General features: G+C 38.9%; 2 protein-coding genes across 2 annotated transcripts; one reads left to right on the top strand and one right to left on the bottom strand.

The window, feature by feature from the left end:
- Nucleotides 1-1089: 1089 nt before the first annotated feature.
- On the bottom strand, nucleotides 1090-15515 carry tes (testis derived transcript (3 LIM domains)). Its single transcript, XM_036568261.1, is given in 8 exon segments — nucleotides 1090-1958; nucleotides 3673-3831; nucleotides 4822-5037; nucleotides 7260-7652; nucleotides 9428-9566; nucleotides 9568-9906; nucleotides 11981-12066; nucleotides 15309-15515. Coding segments are annotated over 8 exon segments (1551 nt in total). The 5' UTR covers nucleotides 15336-15515; the 3' UTR covers nucleotides 1090-1766.
- Nucleotides 15516-20116: 4601 nt separating this feature from the next.
- Nucleotides 20117-26842, top strand: LOC118806730 (carboxypeptidase A1-like). The gene is made up of 11 exons (XM_036568259.1): nucleotides 20117-20264; nucleotides 21045-21126; nucleotides 21246-21380; nucleotides 21525-21626; nucleotides 22895-22996; nucleotides 23134-23232; nucleotides 23344-23454; nucleotides 24563-24653; nucleotides 24752-24951; nucleotides 25063-25147; nucleotides 26542-26842. Exons 1-11 carry the CDS (start codon nucleotides 20200-20202, stop codon nucleotides 26727-26729), a joined length of 1260 nt encoding a protein of 419 aa, XP_036424152.1. The 5' UTR covers nucleotides 20117-20199; the 3' UTR covers nucleotides 26730-26842.
- The last annotated feature ends 652 nt before the right edge of the window (nucleotides 26843-27494 follow it).

Here is a 27494-nt window from a genome sequence, read left to right as displayed (position 1 = left end):
CATTGAAAGCGCCATGCAAATTGGTGCAAGTATGACACGGAGGGAAAGAATTCCCTTCTGGAAAACTCCGCCCAAGTGTGGAGTGAGCTGAGGGGGCCTGGGCTGGCGTGAGCCTCTTGGAGCAGCGCACGGAGGTAAAGGTGTCAGGAAATGGCGTCACACACCTAAGCTGGCCACCATTAAAAACAATAGACCCTCATAAGGACCGGGCTTCCTTCAATTGTGTCGGTTTCCACAGTTGCGTGAAAACACAACATAAAAACGCACCCGCCTTTTTCCAGCAGTGCCAGACAGGCCGCATACTTCTCAGTGCTGGAATAACTAAGGGATCACCTACAGCACAGCGCATTGCTCAGAGACCTGCAGCCTGCACACACTGCTGAGACACCACGATATGCACAAACCATCCCAGTGTAATGATGGTGCCACCTGTGGTCACTGCGAAGTGTACCTTTGAGCAGATAAAAAGGTTCCACTTAACCCCTCAAAATCTCAGGCGTATTACATACTAAGGCTTATTATTCAGCAACTACATGGACTACAATGCAAACTGATTGAGTTATTCTCAAAAGATGGTTCTTCAAGGGTTCTTTAGTAAATATATATATGTACACACACACACACACAGACAGACACACACACACACACACACACATATTTATATATACAATGACTATATCCTCTCACTCATATAACGTCTGGATTCTTGTTACAGTGAAGGCTCTTGAATGGAACTGAAGATTTACACTATGCTGTTGCTTTTGTGAGTTTGCTGTTCTTTGATTTATCCACAGGTCTCCTGCTACAAGCACTGTCCAGCATTGAAGCCACTCAAAAGCTGTATTTGAATGAATAGAGGGCAACAATTGTGGGTTTTGTCATAGCAGCATACAGTGCAAGAGCAGCTGGGGTTCAGCCTGCAGTACTACAAATGGTTAGAAGGCTCAAACTAGGAAAATGTGTTAACATCATTAATAATACATTTATTGTGTCATTGTTTTTAAAAGCCCTAGTGAAACTTGTTTTTGTAGAATCATTTGTATACCTCAATATTTGCTTTTGGCAGTGTGATAATGATACTGTATAATGTGACGAGAGAAAAATTACAAACTTTACTTGCAAATTATTTATTTGATTACAAAGCAATAGAAGCAAAAAAAACCCTAAGTAAAGTGCAACACCAGTGGTGAGAAAGAAACGATAATGGCACTTGGAAAATAAAGAAAAATACAAAATGACTGAGCTGAACACTTGGAGCACAGCCTATGTCCTGTTTGAGATAATACTGGACTTGGCTACAACACTGCAGGACAGAGAAACCAACCTGTCCTATTGGCACATCCTAAATGTACAGTGTACAGGCAGGGCTTTGGTTAATTTCCATCTACTTTATTGCTCATTACCTCCAGGCCACCATATGCAAAACTATGCCTTGGAGGAGCGTGTGAGGAGGTTAGGTCCACATAAAAAAATTATCTAAAGTTAAAAAAAGGAAAAAAGGAAAAGAACACAGTGCATGCTGAAATCAGCTCAAAAAGGAGGACAGTGCTTCAGCATCTGCTCTGAAGCAGAGATAGTGGTTAAAAAAGACCCTGAAAAAAGCTAGTGGAGTTTGTGGTCCAACACACTGCAGTGGTTTCTCTGCTCAAACAAACCTACTAAACTTGGCAATTACAGATCAGTTAAATCAGGAGTGTTCGCACCAGGAAGTGCTGTCACATTTGCCTTCCTGGACCAGCACTGCTCTATTAATTGGTAAGAGTTATCTAAGCCATGACCTTCTTCTTGCACTCGACAGAGCAGAGTAGTTTGCCCTGCAGGGCCATGAAGCGCTGACCCATCAGGCACTTGGAGCAGCCAGCGCAGAGGAAACACTCAGGCTCAGCATGCCAGTGGTGTTCCCCGTACGACACACGCTGGGCCTCAGGCTCAATCGGCTTCTGACACGCCACGCAGTGCTGTGGAAACATACAAACACAATGCATTAAAAATCATACATCTAATTCCAAATACAGTACCGTTCAAACGTTTAAAATCACTCGGCGTCTAAATTGCTGTTTTTTCTATAGTAATGTATACTGATTGAATATAGAAGCTTTTTTTTCATTTAGTATTTTCAATTTGTGTTTTTGCACTGTAACTGTCTATTTACAGTGATTTCTTCTGCCTCACAATTTGAGCAAATACAACACATTTCAGATACTAATTTTATTCAACTTTATTCTTGATATTATGCTATATAATTTTATACAGCTTTCTGATTTTAAACCTACGAAAGTGGGTAGTTGGACCATCATATTACAATCATTTTATACAAAAGTCAGAGTGATTTACAGTCAAAACAGCCAATTAATACAAATTATTCATTTTTGAGAAGATATATCTGAGAAGATTATATAAAAGATAAACCACTTGCATAAGAAAGGAGAAAAGATCAAGATCTAGAGTAAATGGGACTCCCAACAACCATGCAGGACCTGGTAGACACCAAAACTTTCACCATCACATAAACAGCACTTAAAGCTTTCATCTTGTGAGACAGGAGAAAACCAAGCTTTGCCAATCAACCAAAAAAGGTGCTGGTGTTCCCAGAACAATGTAGTGGCCACCCCAGTCCAGATCTCAACATCACTGAATGTGTTTGGGATTATTTGAACTGTGAGAAGCAGAAAATGCAACCAACTTCTAAGACTGAACTTTGGAGGTGTGGAAAGATATTTCTACAGTGCAGATTTCTTAGAAAAACTCAAAGCATGTCTATTAAAAAGAATGGAAGCTGTAAAGGGTAAAGACTGGACACAGTAAATTAAAAAAAAATTAGATTTTATTTTCTATTTGAGGCTTCTGTGTACTTTTCTGTAAAATGTATGCTTGCTGCTTTTTTCCCCTGACACTGAAAAATGAATGACTTGTACTTAATGGTCGCTTTGACGGGAAATTTAAATAAATGAAGGGTGGTCTCTTTTGTACAGTCCTGTTTCGGAAAAAAATGGGTTTACATTATTGAAATGAGTGAAACCAAACTAGGAAAACTTCTTTGCTATCACATTTTGAGTCATATCACCTGTCATCAGGGCAAACACAGGAGATACAAATGATTAAGATCTCTGAGGGAAAATTTCTTTTCTTTAAGCCCTACTTAAACAAACCCATCAAACAGATGGGCCAATGAGTGGCGAAGTGGCCAGTATCACATTAACTGCATTCCCTCTAGTCATTACAATGTCATTATCATGTTACTAGCGCTTACTTAATCCCCATCACCTGCTCCAGAGCCAACATCACTGCTCAACACTTGCTCTGCCTGCTGGCTTCACATGTGCTGAAAGCCCTTTAACAGTAATGGACCTCTACTGAACACTGAGAGCAATGACAGCGTAATATATGCACATGTGGTGGAAAACTATGAAACTACTTGCTAATGATTCATGTAGTTTACAGAGCCTTAAGGAGATGATAATGCACAGTTCATGCCCACTAGGCTGATACAGCACATAGTCACTGACAAGACTTTCAGCTTGTGAAATGATTCTTTTCACTGTTTTATTATGCTCACACATGAGTGGCAGAGAGTGAAATAGTAAAACTGTAAAATAGTGAAGTAACTGGAAAAAAGAAAGAACCAAGAAAGTGTGCAAAAGCAAGAGAGAGAAAGAGAGAGAGAGTGATTACCACAGCGTGGTTCTTCATGTAGCAAGGTTTGCAGACAGGTTTGTCGTTCTCCATGACGTAGGTTTCTCCGGCCAGAACACAGTCGCAGTCAAAACAGCAGAAGTGCTTCAGGTGCCAGTTCTGTCCCTCAGCCTGAGTGTACTCGTTACTGAAGATCAGCTGAAAAACACAGACAGACACAAAATAAGACACAGAATTTGAAATAAAAACTGAAAATGTATAATAATATTCAATATTATGTAACTCTTTTTTTATAGCCAAAATAAAATTACTGGGCTATTTTTAAACATATAAAACCTACCAGAAATCTATTGCTTTTATTGTCTATTCCACTTACTGTCACTCCTGTAGTGACCTTCACTTAAAATTATTCTAATTTAATCTAATTTAATTTTACGGATAACAAAATAAAGAACCAATCAAAATAACTGAATCAAAATAATATTTTATATTTTATAATAATTATTTCTATTTTTCTAAATATTTCTATTTTAAATAAAAAATTGAGATTTCATAAATCATAATCAAATTGAATCGTATTGTTGTGATAAGGGATGCATTATTGGAATTTCCAGATTTTTTTTCAAACTCACAATTATTTTTATCTTAACCTATTTATGGCGTAAATCTGTACCAAAATGCTGTGGCAGAATTACACTAGACTAATTGTGATAAACAGCCAGTCACCTCTTACTTACTGCAGCAATTTATTTAATTTGATTTTTCATCTAAGAATTTAAAACTCCAGTTTCACCCAATAAAGAGCAAATAAATGTTATTTATAATGTGACTTTGGCTAATAGAAAGTACTGGAAATGTGCTTCATGTGTTCATTTAGACCCCAGTGTGAACTTCGGGTTAAAAAATAAAAGGCTATTAAAAACTGCCAAAAAAAAAAAAATCTACCATGTGCCAGTTTGGCTGTAAAGAAACCAGACAACCAAACAGCCATAAAAATTCATCATCAGTGCTTCCCTCGTTGTGAGGTCAGAGATTTACACACCTGGCACAAATATATAAATAAAGCTCACTTACACAGACACTGTATAAAAGAAACTGAGAAGCTCTTCCAAACGACTTGATTGCAACATCTTCACAAACCCACTTCAGATCCCCTCCCTTTCTCCTCCCCACACTCCTCCCTCTCACCTCATCACACCCTCCACACCGTGGCTTCTCGCTGTCGCCATAGTGACGGCCGCAGTACAGCTGGCCCTTCTTCCAGAAGTAGATCATGTCCACTAGCAGCTCTTTGCAGGTGCAGCAGACGAAGCAGGCCGGGTGCCACAGCTTGTCGTATCCGGCGCGCTCTGCGTACACCGCCGGGTCACCCTGCAGCATCACCTTCTGACAGTGGTGGCAGGACTGCAGAAACAAGAGCCATCAGCTCAGCCAAGCAAAGACACAGGCACAGAAACTAGAAAAGGACCAGGACTCATTTATCCAGCGTTTCAGAGCAAGAGCAGAGATACAGCAGCAGCTCCTCTATGTTTAAAGGGATGTACAAAAAAAGCTGATCTTAGATGAGCAGTCATGGCCCCAGAGAAGCGAATTACACTTATCCTGAACATGAAAATAAATGTCAGTATGCTCTTATGGGTATGATCAGTACTTGAACACTGAACAACTGCATGTCTTATAAAAAAGACCTCGTTTTAAAATTTTTAAATGATAGAAAACCTGTAAACAACAAAAACAACCAACTGTATAGTAACAGGCCGTGATTTTATGCTCTCGTTTTGGATTAATTTTTGCAAATTAAAAAAAAAAAAACTCATTGTACTCATTGTGCTGTTAAATGTGGCTACTCTTTTGCTGAAGAACTTTCCAACTTTCTCACAAACTTCAGGAAAAACTAAATATAATGTCATATACTGTGTTCTGTTGACATAAAGCTTATCACAATATGTCTGTCAAATGAGTATAACTGTCAGTGTCTCTAACAGAACACAAAAGATGGAGCCTCGATGTGGAGCTCTGAGTAGTAATTTAAGAGTATCTATGCTTAAAGGACTTGCGTTCATTCCAGTTATGGGCCACAGAGGAGCTGACTCGTTCTAGGCAACAATCACACATTTAGGCCATGTTCAGACTGCCAGCCCAAACCCAATTTTTGGCATTTCCAGACTGTATTCAGATTACATTTTTGGTAGTCTGGACAGCAGAAAACCACATGATCCAAACCACATTTGGAGGTGGTTTGAAATGCGATTTCAATCTGATTTCTACAGATGCATCTCAGTCTGCTCAAATCAGATTTTTGCATCATTTGCAAGGCAACAAACAATGACAATGTCAAATCCAGAGTGACGTAAGATATAAGAAGATCACCAAAGATTCATGTTTATGCCAGAGAATTCTGAGAAGTTTGCAGGGCAAGATGATGCACCTCCATCTCTCCTGCATCCACGGTTGAAATCTGCATCACCAGCGTTGCTATGTAGTCTCTGACACCTACGTCGTTACCACAGCAACCCATGAATATAGGCTGGCAAATAACTGTGGACAATCATCTCAAAAGATCTGATCTGAGAAACATCCGATTTGCCTGCAGTCTGAACACAGCCATAGTTCATCTGGAGCTCTGCGGGAACTGAGAGCAGAAGCATTTCAGCAGAACATGAGCATCATGCTATCTAGTATAGCTCATTAAATGGCGCCATCTGGTGGTGAGAATCAGGTATTGCCAACTTAAACATGACCCTAAAGGCAAATTAATGGAATTGAGAGCATTATTTTTGTCCTCTCCGTCCCTAAGAGACAAACTTGAAGTTGAAACGACCAATATTTTCAAGCAAGTATGATTACATTAAAGGGAAATTCTACATTTTTTAAATTATCTGCATAATCTTAGGGTTAAGATGTAAACAAAGTCATTCAAAATTGATTTGATACCACACTGACACATTATTCTAAAACAACTTAAAGAATCAGAATTGTTGCGATAGGAACCAGACATCCAATGCAATTAATGACTCGCAAAGCTACATCACATAATGTTCATTGCACAAAATGAGTCACAGTCTTATGATAGTTTTTTTGCCTAAAATGTATGTGTAACACATATGGGTGGAGAGGTACCTAACAGATGTTGTAAGGCAAAACAGTACCCAATTTCTTTTTAAATTAACCAATGTTATACCATTTTAAAAATTACACTTAAAAGCTCAGAAAACATGTAGCTTTCGTGTCTGCAAGGTTCTCAATAATTAACCTTATCTCATCAAAACAATGAATGACTTTCTTTACACCTTAATGACTGAATTACAGAGCAATTTTGAAAAATTCCTCTTTAAGTTTCCTTACTCTCAGTAACACTTTTGCAAGTCAGTTTCTTTACCATTACTATTTCTGACTTTGTACTTTTAACCCACAAGCATTGTTAAGGCTTTATAATGTTTAAATGGTTTTATGCAGGGTATAGTGCTTTGCGGAAAGCTGCAAAAACAGTTTCAGAGTCTGCACTTTTTCCTGCGATGGATAAACTTTTGTGCAGATGTCGTCTGAAATTCCATTCATTTAATCACAGCACTCTAAAACAGCCTCTGCTTGCTGCTCTTGCTGTAGTTTATGAGTAATGAACTTACATAATTGCCAGGAAGGCCGCTGCCTACAGCTCCCGGGCCTGCCGGTACGCCAGCCTTGCCTACAGCAGCCTTGTCTCCTGGTGCCGACCCAGCCCCTGGAGCTCCAGCAGCTCCAGGCCCCAGGCCCTGAGGGCCCCTTGCTCCAGCAGGGCCGGCAGGGGTGCCCATCTCCTCCGGCAGAGTGAGGTCTCCCATCCCCAGAGCCTCGTCTTTGTACTTGCGAACGTATTGCTCCATCTGTTTGACCTCAGCTGGCGTGAGCTCGTGGCATCGGGCCGGGTCCTGGTCATGCTCTGGAAGCTGTTTGGCCATTTGTTTCTTACGGTAGTCTGCCCCCTGAGTGCCTGCAATGGGCCTCCGTTCTGGAGGGAGCAGCTCCATGTATCGCAGAGCCTGAAGAAAGTACAGAGAGAGAGAAAGAGAGGTGTAAAGATAAAGAGCAAGAGGAGGACAGATGGAGCAGAGAGGCAAAAAGGGCCAGAGAAGTGACAGTGTTAGGCTACAATCACATACAAGCCTTACTGTTCGATTCCAACGTTTTGCCAAGATCAGATCTTTCTGCCACATTTGCCACATTTGCCTAAATGTAAATGACCCATACTGTACTGTGCAAAAGTCTTAGACACCTAAACAAATTGCTTAAAACCATTTATCTGGGCAGTAAGTTTGTTTTTGCTTGTAAAAACACCACATAACATTAGAATACAGTCAAACAAACATTAATGCAGTAAAAAGACCGTTTTCTTCTTTTTAAAAAAAAAGTAGTTGATCTTGTAAGCTAGCTAAAAGAACACAGCTTTGGTTCCCAATTTCTTCTCAATGCCCAAGAGCCATCACCTAATTCTGTTAAATTCCACACTTCATTTAAATGGCCTACATCATGGAAAAACAAATCACATTCATGAAGTTAAAGGAGCTTTAAGTAATATGTTAACGTTGTTGCAAGTTTCAATCTCATTCACTACCCAATCCCTACAGTTCATATACTGAACCATGTTGCAAAAACCACCCATTTTAAATGAACTGTTTCTGTGATGTCATGAAAACAAACTAATTTACATATATTCACCAATTCCACCTACAGCAGTTTAGCCCTGCCTACTCACAAGTTCTGCTTAATGAGTTTATCGTATATATTCACACAAATGTTATAATGGGACCTCAAGGGGAAAAAAAATACAATACAAGGAAAATGTACACTATGAGCCCTTTACCTTAATGAACCACTGATTAGCCAAATCAGATACTGAATGTTAACTATGATTAATACTGTCTTCCTGGAGGAGACATCTGGAAATTCAGTTTAGTGAATGCATTAACAGACATAAAATCACTTCTTAATGTATTAATATTATTTGTAATCATTATAATTTTGGTGCTTTTTTTAATTAAACAGCTTTTCTCAGGTGCCTAAAACTTTTACACAGTACTGTATTCAGCATTAGTGTGAACACATCTCAGCACTGAAACAATCCTCGTGTGCATGTACACTGGATGATGACAACAGTGATATGTGACATTCAAAAGTAAATATGAAATGTGAACACATAAAACAAATGAAAACGGCTCAAATCTGATCTGAAATTATATGAGTTTGGTGTTCACACAGCTCGGAAAAAAATCAGTCCTTTAGCACATTTAGGCAAAAAACTGGATTGGCCTCACTTCAGTTCTGTATTGTAAACTTCCTACCTGGGAGAATGAAACCTGGAATAGTGGTCTCAGCTCCAGCCCTGGGGACCTGGGGACCTACTCTCACAGTGTCCAGTACTGCCCTGCATATTAGCCTTTTCTTGCTCTAACACACCCAGCTCACCTCAGGAAGGGCTTGTTAATTAGTCCTTTAATTGCATCAGGTGTGTTGGGAGCAGAGAGAACTCTAAAATATGCAGTGACACTCCAATGAGAAACGGGATCGCAGGGAAAGGATACTTGAAAGCATATATTAAACAGAGCAGGGGTTCCCCAGGACTGTAAGTGAGCACAACTGGTCCAGAACTCAAATAAATATTTCTCTAATTCCTGTAAAACAGTGCCCTCTAGAGGATACATTACTTATTGCAATCACTGTTGTGAAGTACATATCACTAGTATACATTACATTCAGTTTACATATAAATGAACCACTTAAGATGGTCCTCCAAAGGTTTTAATGTTGAGACACTTACCAGACTCTGGTTAACCCCAGGAGGAGCCCACTCGTAGGTAACGGCTTTTACCACATTCGTTTTGGCTGGGATTGCAGCAGGAGCCACAGTGGCTGCCACAGAGGCAGCAGCGGGGTGTGCAGGGGTGGGTGCATAGGGGGGCGCCAGGGGTGGGGGCAGAAGAGGCAGAAGGGGCAACAGGGGCCACAGGGGTGGGGGCAGATGGGCCAGAGGGGGCTGCCGGTGTAGAGGTGATGGCGGGGCCGACTGTGGCTGCAGTAGCAACTGTCGGGACGGGCACCGCAGTGCCAATAGCCGGGGTAGTGATGGATATGGTAACCTGACTGCCTCTGTAGGAGGGCACTCCATCTTTCTTCAGCTTGGCTATGAGCCCTGTGTACTTGGTGTCCTCGAACAGCCGGCCCACCTTCTGGTTCTCCTCAGTCTGCAGTTGCACATCGTGGTCTTCAATCCCACACTTACAGTTCCGACAGATCTTTCTGTTAAGGTGAAATAAACAAAAGATTTACAGATTAAGTCAGTTTATCCTGCAGGAATTCAAATATCATGGCATAATTAAGAGCAATTTCAGAGGAATTCTATAAACTCTGACTGATTAGAGGGCCAAGATGGAAACTGCACCGTAAACTGACTAAATATAAGCTTCCAACCACCATAATCATACTGAAGGAAATAAACAGTTCATATCCTGAATGACTGTATTCAAAAGCTCCACTTCATGACAGAGTGAAACCTGACTCTGAGGCTTCTCTGGTATACATTACATCAGTGGCTTGGACTGCTATGCATGTAATAACATGAAACACAACCGACATGGGGATGAATGTTGCGAAGGAAAGAATATTTCACTACTTAAATAAACTAAACACATTAACTACACATTTATTTTTCAACTCTGCTTAAGGTCAAGGAATACTGCATACTGTGCATACTCATCATGACTTAAACTGCTCAGGGCTCTTTTATGTGGTTGGGTTAATGTGCCATTGCAGGCCTTTGAAATGGAGCCCTGTATACTGACATTTTTTCTGGCCATATATTTTGGTGTCCCTACTGGGGCTTAAACTAGCTAAACATAAAGGTACACAAAAAGCACAATGCAGAAGGTTCAATTACGCAGACAACTGCACCACAGTGCATATTTTTACATTTTAATGGTGAGTTTGAGAGTGCTAGCATGAGACATTCTGACTCAGAAACATGGACCATTACTCTTAATACTGCGGGGGCGGGGGTGGTTGCTTTCAGTCTGGCAGAGAAAGCATAATTTCATTGAGAGAACAAGCCACCAAGCAAAGCTTTAGCAAATGTTGGTTCTGTCATTATTGAAGTCAGCAGGATATTCACACTGCTGCTCCGGAAAAACAAGACGAAATGTGAAGTAATTTCCTGTGTGACTCTTTGTAACATACTCTCACTTTACTTACTTTTGCAGAAAAAGTGAACCCTACAGTGTGTCAGTGTGTAGTGTTCGAATTCTCAGCACTGAATCTTCCGGTCGTTCCCCAGTCAGTTCACCATCTATCAGACACTATGTAGTGAATAGTGAATGAGTTAACGAGCAAACCATTCAAACGCAGTGCGTGTCTGCTTCTCAACTAAAGGAATCCCAAAACACCCCCCTCCCCACAGTGCATGTCTAGAGCTGAGTGTGGCGCTACTGTGGCGACGGAGTAAGGGCACAGCTGGTACCACAGCACCTGTAGAGTCTCCTTCAGGAAAACCAACCAAGCGCAGCTAATGGGATGAACATTCCCACTGAGCACTGTGTGACAGCATCTTCCTTCAGGGATTTTGCTCAAATAAAGCGTGAATTGTGAGAAGTTGTGAAAATTACATAAATAACAATAGAGGATACATAAAAAGCAAACACTATAGGTGTCTGAATGTGATGGAACTGCAGTATATAGTGTTGCTTTTGTATCGAAACCTCATATTTCCAAAATGGTAACTTTAAAGGAGAGGAAAACAATCTTAAATGAGAGCTAATTTAACAATATGTTATTGTAATTATTCTGGACCATTTATATTAATCCATTTGCACACAATGTAAAGAGTAACTGATGTTTTAAAGTGGTGTAAACAGTGTAAATCCGTGAACAAACTTTAAGTTGGCTTGACAAACCCATTGCTGTGGAATCCCAAGTGGTTGTTAAAGTATTGTTAGTCTGTTGCTATGGTATCCCAGATGGTTGCTAAGGTGTTGCTAGGCTGGTGCAATGATATTCCAGGTGGTTGCTAAGTTAACCCATGTGCTAGGGGGCTGCTAGCTTTAAAACTGTGAAAATGGTTAAAAAAGGGTAGAATCATAATAATAAGAAAAAAATGAAGAACAGTATGTTGGCAAGCTAATTTAATAAAACCCCTTAAAAAATAAAATTGTGAGATTTTAACGGGACCGTGACGATATAGGTTGCTCATATGAGCAGTCAATGGATGTGAAGCACCTTCTCCTTTTGTAATGAAACAGAATAAAACAAAACATAATCCACCTTAAGACAGAAGGATGCTAATGACGATTGTGAATTAATCAGTTTGGAGCTCTGTACAAACCTCCAGAAGTGGAGCTCAAAGCCCTCACACTTGTCCTTGCATTTCAGACAGGGTGCGCCGGCTCCTATCTCGTGGCCCAGGGTCATCTGCCAACACAGCACAGGAACGACTGTTATAAACACAAGTCTTAGTAGCCTTAAATCCCTTAAAAGCAGCATTTTTTTCTATTTGAGCCCAGTTTCATTGTGAAAGTAGAGTTAATCGCACTGGGATTCAGGCCAATCTGTTTAAGAAAAAAGAAAAATTGACAGAGAGTAGACAGTACTTAATAGAAAAACTTTCAAATAATACTGTCACTGTGTCTAGTTCTCTACACCAAAAAAACAAAAACAAAAAAACTTTATTTACATACTTTATTTGCATTCACGTTTTTTCTGCTCAGGCTGCATGGCATTTCAATCATTTGGTTTGCTTTCGCTGTCAAAACAGCAGAGCACTCCCAAAATCTTCCCACATTATCACTCTTCCTTTCCACCCAGTTCCAGCATGTGGATGGCTATATAAGGCTAAGTATTTGAGAATGTGAGGAAAGCCTGGAGGGCTCCAACACTCTTCTCCTGTTTTTAGAGCTGAACCCTTTTCTTCTTTTCATTTGCTCATAGAGGGGGCTAAAATAACCAAGTAGCCCCACCTCTGGTGGGAAATGCCTGCTTCAGAGTTATGTGAGGCCCGCTCAGGCTTTCAGGACCACAATTTTCACACTAATGTAAATATTACCTACACTGATTCTGTAGCTAATATTTACACAAATCTAGGGCTGGGCAATACGACAACCCTCATCATTACTGTGATGAATTAGGCCACAATTTGTCACAATATGCTTTTCTGAGCATATCATGGATATCGTTAGTACTTCAAAAACACTTCCCAACAGCATGTTTGATCACAAAGAGAGCACAAGTTAATTTCATTGGATTTAGTGCAGCACAGTACAAGATATGTTGAATATAAATCATAAATCATATAAATCATTCATAGTTTTTGACAGCATTTGTTTAAATGAGACAAACGTTGTCTTTTCCAATTTATCATTTGTCAGAAGTAAAGTGATATTACATTTTTGCCATATGGCCCACCCCAAACTTCATCAATCATATTTACTCTTAAATTAAGGGACCATATCTTGCAAAGTACAGCTGGACGATATGGATAAAAATATTAGTATTGTGATTATTTTGCAATTGCAATTCGCCTTGAAATATGGGTAAAATGCACTGGATAACCTCATAAAGCAACCAAACAAACCTCACTGGGAAAAAACAAAAGGTAACCAATAATGTGACATTGGCCTGCATTATTCTGACCAAAATAATTGAATTTTGTTCGATCACAAGAATACCTTGATTAATCAAAACACCCACAGAAACACTCATCTGGAACTGTGATTGTTCAGGATGCTCAAAACAGTAAAAACACTGTAAATATATATAGAAACATATATAAATATGTGCACATTGCAGTCTTCTGTAATATTAATACTGCAGCTGTCCTATAGCAAAGCCATCAGACAGAGGGTGACAAAGCATCTGTGCTCCCCACCCCCAACTCCCCACCCTCCAGCTCTGAATCTACTTCATACTCATATACAGCATGTGTTTGAGTTGGCTATAGGCCACTGCTTTACTTAATGACCAGCTGGAGTTGTCTGGAGGGCCATGTCAGGCCCTGGGGACCTATGTTGCAACTCCCAACTGAAGTGTAATGCTTAAAATGACAGACTGTACCTCTGTGACTAAAAGGTTTAGTCTGACTCACATGGTTTCTGTGTTTTGTCTATGCTACTGTGCGCTTGATGGCAGCGTGTCAACACTCTGGACCGTCCAATACGCTTTCACATTAATCAGAGTCTCTTAAAGTAAATGTTTGCAAATTCACTTCTTCACTTGCTTGAGCCTTTCCATTTTCTAAGTCCAAGTACCGATGACATCATCGTGCTCCACAAATGTAAACTCAGAACAGCCTACAGTGCCCTGATGTTCAGTCCAGTTTAACACGCTGACAGGTAAACGACGAGTCTGTAAGGAATTACATGGTAAATAGAGATTACTGGGCCATTAAAACTGGTGTCAACTGCTATTAATCCACACAATGGGATTCATTTTGCCAGCAATTTGGAAAACAGTCCAGCAAGCCAGTGAGCTGATTCAAGCAAAAATACAGAACTAGACTAGGCCCAGCCAGAAATTCCTTTCACAAATATGTCATTGTACGTCGTAGATCATTACAGAGGGTTATGAAATGAAGCACAGCCATTTAGAAACAAGCTGGCGGGGTGAAGATGAAACTCAGCCAAATTACTTTGAATTCTCTTTCTTAGGCGTTGGGTTGTCAGTAATGAGGTTGTGGATTCAATGGAGTTGACAAGAGAACAAATGAAAGGCACTCAATATGCAGTAAGTAGCCTAATGACACTTGACCCACAGCCAAAATGATGGACAACACAAAACAGCTGACTAAAAAGAATAAAAAGATGAAGTTACTAGTGGTAGTTAAACCAAATAACAGCTATGTAATGTAGTTCTTAATGACTAAGGCTATATAGCACCAAAGGTTCTTTACTTGAAACAGTATTGGGACACTTTCTGGTGCAACAGAACAATGACTCAAAAGGTTCTTAAAGAACCATATACAACAGGGTCACAACCATAAGTTGGCATAGTTCTATAGCCATTGCTTTTACCAAATGACCATTGAGAAACTCCTTTTAAAGAGCGTAGTGCCAAAACAAGCTCTAGATCTATTCTATTAGATTATGTGGCTGCTGCATAATCATATCATTGTCTGTTGCCTACAGATGGATAACACAATAACAGACCCTAATGAAGACAAAAAGGACCAGTCTCTTTGTTATATAGTGTCTGACCAAGCCTACTGTCAGCAGAAAATGCTCTTTTATGAGTAATCATGCCATTGTCTACTGTCTGTAGACAAGCCCTTGTCTTTGACCCCCATCATCCTCATCTCGGACCATCCCAGGAGCAAAGCACAGCGCCCCAGATGTACTGAATGAAAGTCACTTCCTAGAGACCGACACTGAAACTACACTGACAGATATTAAAGCACCAATAAACCCGCAAGAACAAGTGTGCCATTGTACAAAAGAGGAAAAAAGAGAAAAACTTTAGCGGCCTGTCTTCAGGTTTCAGCACTAACCGAAAGTGAGACTGAACTGCTGTCTTGTGTGTCTGGACTGCTTTTCATTCATTTGTAACCTCAGCTACGTTACTAGCACGGAGAGCTTTACCTTTCTGGGCGTTTCCACAGAGCAGGTCACCTTTAAGAGGAACTCTAATGGGACCCTCACGAAGAAGACACCAAAAAAACTTACCTTCTTCACCTCCTTTTCGATTTCCATTGTGAACTTTTTCGTAAAGCTGGTTAAATAAACAGGTTTTCTGCTGATAATCCCGCTTCCACGGCTGAATGTAGCTGAAGGCTGAGGTTTTGTGGCCGCTTAGCTGAATTCCTCACCGCGCCCTCTCCTTCACTTTCGGCTCATTGTTCACTCTTCCTCTGTCCTCCAACGTGCGGCTCTCAACCAATAGAATCCCACCACGGGATTGCGACGACCAATCAGAACCAAGGAAGGGAGTCCTCCACCGAAACAACTGTAACGTGTTCAGATGTTCATGTTTAAATGAATTGTATGTACATTTTTGATTCTATGTTAATGCAGTTATTTCAGTTTATATACTTTATTAATAGTTATATTGTAAAAATCTTTAGTTGTAATATTATACAAAGATGAACAGCGATCAAAATGTGGGTTGTAAATTCTTTCTCTGTACATGTTTTGTAGTACAAAAGATACAGTGATACTGCCATTTATGTCTACTCACGCAGTAAACTTAATGTAGCCTTTGGCACTTTACTACATGACTTCCGCCATGATCCGACAAAGGAAGCTGTGGTTTAGCCAACTGGGCGTGGAGAGTTCACAGTACAGAACTCTATTACACATTCTCCCTCTCTCCCGCTCTCTCTCTCTCTCTCTCTCTCTCTCTCTCTCTCTCTCTCTCTCTCTCTCTCTCTCTCTCTCTCTGTATCTGTATAAGTGTGTGCCAGCACTATCTTATCTACACTCCTAAAAAGACGGTTCTTTAAGGGTTCTTTTGTAAAGAAAATGGTTCTACACAGAACCGTGAACACTCAAAGAACCTTTGCATGATTAAAGAGTTCTTCGCATCTTGAAAGCGTTCTTCAGATGGAGAATGTGCTGTAGATGATTCTATATAAAACCTTTTTGAACCCATTTTTTTCAAAAGGGTTCTTCTATTGTTACAATCTTGACATCATTGCAATAAAAGAAACATTTTGGGTGTAATGTAGAACACTTTTAAAAAGATTCTGTATAGAACCATCTACAGCAAATTCTGAAGAACCCTTTAATCATGCAAAGGGTTCTTCGAGTGTTCATGGTCCTATATAGAACCATTTTCTTTACTAAAGAACCATTAAAGAAACAGAGTGTAGTCTGCCTTCTTCAGAGGCATGTCTTTTTCTTCACTCTCAAATAAAACAGAATTTGAGGTGTTTTAATGGGTGTATTCATCAGTTAAAGGGAAAGTCCAATCATTTTCCAAAATATCTGCATAATTAAATGGTTTAGATGTGATCAAGTCATTCAGAGTGGTTTGGTGTGAAACGCTCCGTTCTAGAGAAACTTACCCAGTCAGAATTGTTCACAGTGGTGGTGATAGGAACCAGACATCTGAAGAATTTAATACTCTTACAGCTCCCTCACAGTAAGTCTGTGACACTGTTTTATGATAGTTTTGAGCGGTTTTGAGGTTTTAAATACATTTTTAAAATCTGTTCATAGTGAATGCATTACTAAAAATTGATGTTCTACTATTTTACCCTCATTAACATCACACATAAAAAACTCGGAAGACGTAGCTTCACTGGTGGTTTTGGATAGTAAATAAAATGGCTATATCAGTGTTGTTTCTCTACAGTGAACCATTTCACATCAAACCGCTCTGAATGACAAATGTTTACATTTGACTGAATTATGTAGACCTTTTGAAAAATCTATAGAATTCTTCAGTTTGTCATTATTCACATACATAAGTGTACAGCATAGTCTGTTAGTCTCAAAGTGTACAGCTGAACACTGAACATTAGGACAAATCATGTACTTTAATAAGTTATGTTAGTTATTTACAGTAATATCTTATACAGTGTAGAGGTAAGTATCCCAAAGTAGACTAAAATGTCTTTGTAGATGTTTTTTTGAAAATTTCAAGTATTTTGGGAACACCAAGAAGTTATCAAATCATACATATTATACTGTAATGATCCATTTACAGTTATTAGACATATACTTTGTCTGAACAAAACCTTGCATCTCCATTTTTGTCAATTTTATTTATTTATTTATTTATTTTTAAATAGCCCGAAAACACCAGTTGCCCCTCACACCATGTCAAAATATCACGAACAAACAAAAATGGTTCAAAATGACTTAAAGTTAGCTTAAAACTAAAAAGATAAAAAATGCTAAAAGTGTTTTTTCCTTCTCTTTTAAAGATTTTCTTGATCTGACAGTGAGAGTATTGCAAATATTGTGAGGTTATGTGCCTGAAGATTTGATCTCAATTTTTGAAATATAAGCATTGTGGATATGAATTGTTCTATAAAAGAAATTAGAATATGCACGTTCTGGTCTACAATATAAAGTCTGAATAAAGGTTAAAATCCTTGTCTGAACTTCGTACACTCTAGACAGCTGTGACTCATACAAGGCCAAATACAGGTGCTTTGAACGCTGGGTGTGTTTTTCCAGCCTTATCTGTGCATGAGCTGTCCTGCTGCTGTCTGAATCGATTAAGCTATTTATTTATCCAGTTCTCTCTGTAGGGTGATGTTAACAATATCAGCCACCAACAAAACAGGCAGGCTAAACTGCTGTGGACTGAATGAACTGTCGTATGTAAATCTATTCATGTTTGTGACATCACTACCATGATGTTTTCTAAACAGGCTGTTTTTGTAGCTTAGTGTTTTATATATGGCTGTGAAGGCTGGGAAGTGAATCGAACATGATGTACATTTAACAGTATAATATGATACAATCAATGTTTTTCTACAGTTGTGTCCATACAGTTGAGGGCGAAAGTTTGCATCTCTGCTTTGAAATCATAAAAATACAGCAAGGGAATGATGTTAACCACCAGTTATTTCTTAAAAAAATGTTCAAAAATCACAACAGTGAAAAGCAAAGTTATAAAAATGAATGTTCACACATTAATGATGACACAAACAAACTCCTATGTTCATACAATGTCTGTATAGAACCAGCATAAATACAATGCATCAGAAACTTGAAGGGTAGAAGACAGGTAGAAGATGATTCTTGCTGGACTTCTGAACTACTTATATACTTATGAACAAAAATACCCAATAGATCTCTATGATCAACTAGAGCATGTAAAAGGAAGAGAGACTAATACAACAATATATACCACAAAAAATGATGGGTCTTAATAGGTCTTTAAATAGGCCCTTGAACGGATATTTGTGAGATATACCAAATGACCCTTTCTTTCAGTGTGATTTTTTGATGTTTACAACTGTTTCTCAGTTGGCTTTGTGTTATGTTTGGGATCATTGTCGTGTTGCAGGATGGTAAAAGCTCTACTTTAGAATCTTCTGGTATTAAACTGCATTAATTTTCATCTACACTCTTAAAACAGATGGTTCTTCCAGAGTTCTTTAGTAAAGAAAATGTTCTATATATAGAACCATAAACACTCAAAGAACACTTTGCATGATTAAAGGGTTCTTTGCATCATGAAAGCGTCCCTCAGATTGCAGATTGCAAAATGCTGTAGATGGTTCTATATAGAACCTTTTTGAAAATGGTTCTATATAGCACCAAAAGGGTTCTGCTACTGTTACAATGTCAAGTATGTAACAATAGAAGAACCCTTTTTGGTACTATAAGATTCTGTGTAGAACCATCTATAGCACATTCTCCATCAATCTGAAGAACCATTTCACCATGCAAGGGTTCTTTGAGTGTTTATGGTTCTGTATAGAATCATTTTCTTTACTAAAGAACCCTTGAGGAACCATCTTTTTTAAGTGTGCACTTTCTTCAGAGCTCCAGTGCAGACCAGTCCAGTGAAGACCCCCAATCTGCAAATGTTTCTCCCAAATATGTCAGACCTGTAGAGTGTGTACTTGGAGATGTGGAGTTTGGAGAGATGTGGTTTGTGTCTGATTCCTGCACATGTCTCTAACAATTTTTCTGGCAAGTCAACTCAAAGATTATTTATGTAGAGCTTTTTACAACAGGTGTTGTTACAAAGCAGCTTCACAGCAAAATCTGGGTCTGAGCCCCCATGAGCAACCTAGTGGTGACAGTGGCAAGGAAAAACTCTCTAAGAGCAAGAGAAGGAAACCTTGAGAGGAACCCAGACTCAAAAGGGGAACCCATCCTCCTCTGGTTGACAATGGATAGCAAACAGTTGACCATTAGTACAAGTACAAGATATGGAAAAGGGAAAAGCAGGAGTAGCAATGTCTATGATTACAAACTGCAGCAGTATCATCAGGAGGGTCAGAGGCGTACAGGTGAGGTTTGCATAGCGTTGTACAGCAGGAAGCTCCATGGTGGTCAAACTGGTCCAAAAGGCTGGTGAGCAGTGGGCAGATGAAGCAACAGTATCAGACCACACAGGATGGGCAGTTGTTCAGGTCGGCAAAAAAACAGCAGTTCGGCACTTTTTTCTTTTATATTTCTTCCACTCCTTGGTAGCATCCCTGTGTCTGCATTTCTTCTAGTTTTGATTACAGCTTAACTCTTTATCAACTCTTATGTTTTAGATCTTCTGAAAGCTACTTTTCTGATCCCATTTTAATTTGTAGCTGCTCACACAAAGTATTTGATAGTTAGCTTATTTAGTGAAATTTTAGCTTGTTCTTTTTCTGAAAAAGGGTCATTAATCACCTTAGTTTCAAATGAATTATTTAGGGAATGTCTAAGAGAATGCACACTTTTGAGATACATTGTGAAACAGAGGCATATTTCCAGTTTATCACTCTGTAACCATGAGTTTGCATCTAACTCATTCCAGTTTTATACCAGATTTAGATACTAAGTGTGGGAAAAGCAGCAGAAGGGCCAGTCTGGTACCTCAGGCCCAAGGTCACAATGACATAGCTGAAATATAAAAGTCTAGTGCTACACTAAAACGCTCTATTCCATCAACATGAGAGGGCTGTTGGTTTTGGCGACTGTGTTTGTGGCCGTTTTCGGCAAGGAGACCTTTGAGGGGTAGGAATTTTCATCTTTTCTTTCGCCCATTTTTAGAGCTGTATAATTATAAGCTCAAGAAATAGAAATGCACTGTAAGTTCATAATCTTAAAAATCTCACTGTGTCACAGAAAGATGAACATCATGGTAAATGAAGATATACTGGCGGATTAAAGAGGAATTCCATTCAATCTTTGAGGTTCAAACAAAGCCATTCAATTCAAGTGGCTGTGATGTCTATAAAACAAATATACAATTTTAGTTATTATCTAAAATGATCTCTGTATAATGTTTACATTGTTGATGATAATAAAATAATGGTAAATCTGAAGAAAATACGTTTTCTTATGGAACTATTTTGCCTCACAACGCCCTGCGTCAATCTCTCCGCCAAAGATGTTTCGTTTTCAAAAATATGTTTTAGGCCACAACCTTACTGTAAAACTATCATAAAACAGCTTCTCAGGCATCACACAACTTATTTTTAAGCATTTTGTGTTATAACTTTCTGTGAGGGAACTTTCAGGGGCATTAAACATTTCATTATGTCCACCACTATGACCACCTCTCTCGCACAGCAGATTTTGAGTCTAATCTAAATGACTTTGTTTACATCTTAAAGATTGAAAAAATTCTTCTTCAAGAGCACTGGACAATATACTGGACATTGATTATGACTCCAACTCCTCACTTTAACATTCATAGCCATTAGCACATGATATGGATTAGCAAGTAGAAATTATTCGAAAACATTTTTAACATCCACTAAATATGATTGATGGCCCTGATGTATTTCACAGTCACCAGGTTCTACGCATCACTGCAACAAATGAGTTGCAGATCAACCTCCTGAAGGAACTGTCCGAGCTGGAGCACCTTCGGGTAACACTTCATACAAACAGCTATTTATATGAGGACATCAAGAATGTGGATATCGTTACAATGACAGATGTACTTGCATTACCATAAATAAATGTGTATTTGTTCTCCTGCATTTGCAGCTGGACTTCTGGAGGGAACCCATTCGTGAGTCTCTGCCTGTAGATGTTCGTGTTCCATTCCACAGTCTGCAGCCTGTCAGGTCCTTCCTGGCGTATAACGAGATTCACTACGATGTCATGATCGAGGATCTGCAGGTAGGACTGTCTACATGAAAAAGAGATTTCAGATATTCCTCAGTTGTCTGGGAGTGGTTCTACATTGCCACATTTCATCAAACTCCAGAGAAGACAATAATTCTCTCCAGTTCTCTAAAACTCCTTGCTTGTCTTTACCACCAGGATCTTCTGGATGCGGAACAGCGTGAGATGATGAGAGCTCGTGCTTTTCAGCCCAGATCCACCGATGACTACGACTACACCAATTACCACACCCTGGACGAGGTCAGCACAGCAGTTGTTTAATGTGCTGACCATAACTGCGTTTAAAATAACTCTGCATAGACATTGCAAAAGTATAAGCATGATGTAACAGTAAAATGATAACGTACATGTGGTGAGATACATTTATTTCATTGCTGTTAGACAAAAACCTTGTACCCTGTTATAATTTTGGAGATGTGAGGGTTTCGTCTTAGTTTTTGTCCTACACTCACAGAAATAAAGGTACTGAACTGTCACTTGGGCAGTACCCCTCGTGTCACTGGGGTGGTACCCTCAAGGGTATATCTCAGTACCTTTAGTCAGGGAACATAACTGTACCATAATCCATTAAAAACATATTTTCTAAGTTGTACTGGCTCCACACACCCCGTCTCATCTCCAGGCTTTTTATTTTATTGTTCTGTTTTAAAACATTAGATTATGAAAAGGTACAAATACGTACTTTTCACCTGGAAAAACATACGTAAGGTACATAACTGGACCGTAAAACCACTGCTGTACCTTTGAAGTACATTTACATTGTTTGTACCTTGATGAATGAAAAATGTATCTGTACCTTTATTTCTAACAGTGTAGTATGAGGTTTTGTGCTTAGTACAAATCTTATCTCATTGAAATATTTTAAGGTCATAAGACAGTGATTGCATGATTGCAGTCCACGAAGGACATAGCCAAGGGGTGGCTTGAGTGGCCAGTGCCACCCTAGCTTAAAATATGGCCAGACAGTCAGCTATTATCAATTAAGCACTCACCAGAGGAATGTTCTCCTACCTACCCTTTGTGAATGTTTACACTTTACAGTGAAAATCTGCCATCAGGGCAGTTACCGAAAAGTTACAAGACTCAGGTAATGATACATGCAAAAATCTGCTTGTCAGTGCTCTGATAGGTGGTACCTCTGACAGGTTACTTCGTTAAGCAAACAAATGAGTTAATGCATTAACCCTCATTCATTCATTTTGCTTAAAGAAACAATTAAGATTGGACTTAACACAGTTAAGTGCACCTAAATGCACTTCTACATCAATATAGCACAGTACTTTTGTTATATGTTATGCTCTATGAGGTGCAAAAGAAAGTTATTAAATAATTTTCATTTCATTTCTTCCAAGCAGTTTGCCACCCCTCTATCCGGGGCACCCCACTATAAACGTTCTAGCTACACCCTGGCATTCCACCTAAAATTGTCTGAGTTTATTCCTGTAAGACAAAGTATATGAGTCACAGTCATTCGACCATTGCTTGACCTTCACTGCTCTGATTTTTAGATCAACAGCTTCATTGACATGCTGGTAAAGGAGAACCCTAAACTAATTCGCAAAATTGAGATTGGCCACAGCTACGAGAAACGTCTCCTGAATGTTCTGCATGTAAGTCGCAGTTGTCAACAAACTTTAAATAATATTTTTTTTTAAAAAGTAGATGTGGATACATCATGTTTCACACTGTACCACTACCACTGAGAATGAACATATTTATCCATTAGTTTTCTTTTTCTCTCACATAGTTTAGCACTGGTCCTAACCGCCCTGGTATCTGGATTGACACTGGCATCCACTCCAGAGAATGGATCACTCAGGCCAGCGGAACCTGGTTTGCCAAGAAGGTTCAGTTCAGAACTTTAATACACCATCTTGTATCTTGAGAAAGCCTTAAATACACACAGTTGCAAGTTTCATAACAACTCTAACAGTATAACTGTGTTTCCTTTGTGTAGATTGCAACTGACTATGGACGTGATGATGCTCTTACCGCCATCCTGGACAAGTATGACATTTTCCTGGAGATTGTCACCAACCCCGATGGATATGATTACACACACACAACTGTGAGTCTTGAAACACTTTAAAACCACATCTTTAGAACATTTGTGCAACTGTACGGCAACTGTTTATAGTAAATGTCGTGATATGCTTGATATATACAGTTCTGTGCCAAAGTTCGGACACCTATTGCCAAGTTACACATTTTGTGATTTTTGATGGGAAAAGAAAAAAAAAAACAAGAAAACCATTTTTTCTTCCTGTTAACACATAGTTACTTTACATTTGATTAACTTGAAAAAAAAAGAAAAAGTAGTAATTGTTTGGGCAGCCCCATTAAGTTAGCACTTAGTAACACCCTTTTTAGTAGCTAGGAGTTTTTCTTTTCCTGTTTTAGGAATTTTCACTCACTCACTCTTGTAGAACGCTTTCAGTTCTGCAATATTCTTGGTCCGTCTTGCATGCACAGCATGATCTACCAACAGATTTTCAATGATGTGCAAGTCAGGGAGCTGTGAGATGTATTGCAAAAGCCTCAGCCTCACATTTGCTTCTATAATTTGCTGATATTTAGTAGAATCAATTCTTCTATCTACTAGTGCAATGTTTCTTGTGCCACTGGCTGTCACACAACCCCAAAGCACAATAGATACATCCTCAAACTTAACAGTTGGCAAGGTGTTCTTTTCATCAAATGCTGCTCCTTTTTTAACTCTAAACATACCTTTGGTCAAATGTTCGATTTTTACTTCATCAGTCTTTCATCAGTTTTGAATACTTCAGACGTTGACTTTAAATGAAAGTTTTTTTTTGTTTTGTTTTGTTTTTTTTTTCTGATCAGCAATGCTGCACAGTAGAATGGTTCACCACGACTCCTGTCTCAGCTGAACCTTCCTGCAGGTCCTTTGCTGTCATATGGCCTTTCAGCACAGCATACAAGCAGTTCTATTTGAAAGTTTTTTTTATCTTGCAGATCATTTCTTAGTAAAATTTGTAGGCATTGACTAGCTTCATTTTCAGATCACCCAGCTGCTTGTGTGTTCATGTGCTTTTAAGACAAGCTTCGAAGAATTATTTTATTCTTTTCACTCAAAAATCAGCAAAAAGTAAAATTTTAGCTATTTTTTTTGCATAAAACTGTATGTATGATTTTTTATTCATTCATGTGTTTAGAACCGCATGTGGCGCAAGACTAGGAAGCCTAATTCTGATTCTGACTGTGTTGGAGTTGACCCCAACAGAAACTGGGGCACTGGCTTCGGAGGTACGATATATTCTCAATAACTTTTAAAATGAAGTCTCCTGAATCTACATGGTAACGATGTAGTAAATCATGGCTAAATGCTTTGATATGTTTCCTAGGTGATGGCTCCAGTAGTGACCCTTGCTCTGAGACCTACCGTGGACCATATGTTAACTCAGAGTCTGAGGTCAAGGCCATTGTGGACTTTGTGAAGTCCCATGGTAACCTCAAGGCCTTTATCTCCATCCACAGCTACTCTCAGATGTTGCTGTTCCCCTATGGAGACACCAGCATTCCCTGTCCAGACTATGAGGAGCTGGTGAGACAGAAAAAATGCAATTTCTCCTCCATGTGTTGTATTTTGTGTACTTTCTTCAGGTCTATCAGTCCTTTATGCTCCTTGAAAATTCTTCTTACTATGTTTTCACAGAATGAACTTGCAAGGAAGGCCATCACTGACTTGGAGAATCTTTATGGCACTAGCTACACATATGGCAGCACCTATGAAACCATCTGTAAGTACAATAATACAGTTGTTTGGCCAGTGTCATATAAGGCCCTACCACTTAAGTAACCATAAAAAATGGAAAATCTCATTTTTGCCATTTTTTTCAATATAAGAGTTGTAGTATGTGAGCACTGTCAAAGTTTCAAAATGTACCTTTAACTCCACAGTCCATACGGTCCATGTATAGAAGCTGCAAAAACTGCCTGTTTTGAATGCACTGTTTTTATAATGCCACAAAAACAGTCCATTTACATATACACAAATGTGCAATATATATGGTTTAGCCTCACTCATTGACACTGGGGTGGCGGGCGGGGTGGTATTGCACAAAGCAGGATTTCTTGGGAAGCTAAATAACTTAAGCCAAAAGCTGAGGATTGTCCAGTAGGAATGTCTCTTAGCTCTTCTCCAGTTGGGCAAGCAAGTTTTTTGGTCTAAGTTGTCAGGATAACCACTTTCAAACAGATCTTTCACAACTTGAAACATGATATATTTATTATTTATAACTCTAAAATCTTAAAATGTTCAAAATAATTTCATTCAAATAATATATAACCAATTGTATTTTATCTAACATGTAAGCAAGCTTAGACAAAAACATGGACATGTAATTGTTTATGTGCAAAATACAATTGTTTCATTCCAAAATGAAACAAAATGATTTCAAACACACTTCTGCTTGTTTTAATGCGGTTTATTTGCTGAATTAAGCATGTTGAAAAATATATAAAACATGCCTGTGCAAACGTTTTCTCTTTTCTAATATGATAAACTCAGCAAATAAATAGAAATTGTGCACTAAAATTTGCAGAACAATGTCATATTTAGGTGTGTTCTCTGTAGAGACTGTGTTAACTTATTTTCACTTAGAAAATCAACAAAACATGTAATTACACCAGGAGCGTTTAAACTTTTGCATATGACCGTATACATATACGGCCGTCCAGATAGTTAGTCTAATGTAAACATTTCAGTTAATTTTAGAAGCTAGTACGTGGAGTGGGATTCCTTGAGAGAACATTTTTGCACGTAGCAATAGTGCATAAAAAAGCTGATTACATTCTCTTTTTTATTCACTGATTTTCAGTAACGCTACATTTCAGTAATGCTACATAACGTTGCTATGACTATGCCATAAGATGCCAAGATGTCATATGCTGTCATGCGTTGTCATGACAGATTTTGTTCCAGTAACATACCAGTGCTGTGTGACCATTATCCATAATTGTCATGACAGATTTTGAAATGATTTTATAACTCATGACAGCATATGACAGCTGCCTGTTTATGGCATCTGCAATGACATGTTTGTGGCAGGGTTATGGCAGTGTAATGTAGCAGGGTCGACTGTGGCAGATTAGGCCTTAATACTAAACATACTGTTACCCTTGTGTCCCTCAGATCAAGCCAGTGGAATCACCATTGACTGGACCTATGACCAGGGCATCAAGTACTCCTACACCTTTGAGCTGAGAGATACTGGTTACTATGGCTTCATCCTGCCTGCTGATCAGATCGTCCCCACCGCTGAGGAGACGTGGTTGGCCCTCATGACCATCATGGAGCATACCAAGAACAACCCCTACTGAACCAACAGTTGGGGCAAATGGTGATGCTTCAGAAGCTGATCTTCCAATTAATCTTCTAATAAATAAATTAATTAATAAACAAATAAGCAAAGTAAACAATGTTGAGACAATGAGATTCTCTGTTGTTTCTCAAGAGGACATTCACTGAGGGCATAAACGTTGTCAGTGGTGTTACAGTTAGTGGTATTACAACTTTACTGATCTTGTTAAGTATTACTGTTGTTTTATGCTTGAATTACACTTAAACATTAGCACCCATTTTGCCACTGCAATATTACAGTGACATAGTATATATTTTCAAACGGTCTCAGCCAGTAAAAGGAAGGATTTAATGCCATTAGTACCACACTTTAAATGATATTCAGTGAAAGTAGTAGGTCAGTTATTTCAAAAGCCTTGAGTTTTGTATTAAAGATTGCTTTTACTTCTTTATACATTGAAGCATACAATCTATATAGCTCAGCAAAAGTGGTGCCTATATTTGAAAGAGAACCCCCCCCCCACCACCACCACCACCATAGGTCTGTTTTGTAGACCTGGTTAACCCCTTAAAATCTCAGGCTTATTACATAATAAGGATTATTATTCAGTAACAGGGACTTCAATGCAAACTGGCAAAGATATTGTTAGGTTACAGAAATGTGCACTGTAAGGGGTTAATGACCTACATCAAACAGAACAAAAACTTTAAAGGTTACATATATTGAAAGAAAAATGGGGAAAGTACTTAAGAAAAAGAAACAGACTCTTCATTTAGCCCATATA

Source organism: Colossoma macropomum, unplaced genomic scaffold (assembly GCF_904425465.1).
Source record: "Colossoma macropomum unplaced genomic scaffold, Colossoma_macropomum, whole genome shotgun sequence".
NCBI lineage: Eukaryota > Metazoa > Chordata > Actinopteri > Characiformes > Serrasalmidae > Colossoma > Colossoma macropomum.
This window is presented reverse-complemented; position numbering and strand designations above follow the sequence as displayed.

What these genes read in the sequence shown, in the direction of transcription:
- LOC118806730 (XM_036568259.1), top strand. Translation starts at nt 20,200, where the DNA reads ATGAGAGGGCTGTTGGTTTTGGCGACTGTGTTTGTGGCCGTTTTCGGC. An exon ending in ATTACCACACCCTGGACGAG is followed by an intron (nt 21,627 to 22,894) that starts GTCAGCACAGCA and finishes TCTGATTTTTAG; the next exon opens with ATCAACAGCTTCATTGACAT. An exon ending in GAACCTGGTTTGCCAAGAAG is followed by an intron (nt 23,233 to 23,343) that starts GTTCAGTTCAGA and finishes TCCTTTGTGTAG; the next exon opens with ATTGCAACTGACTATGGACG.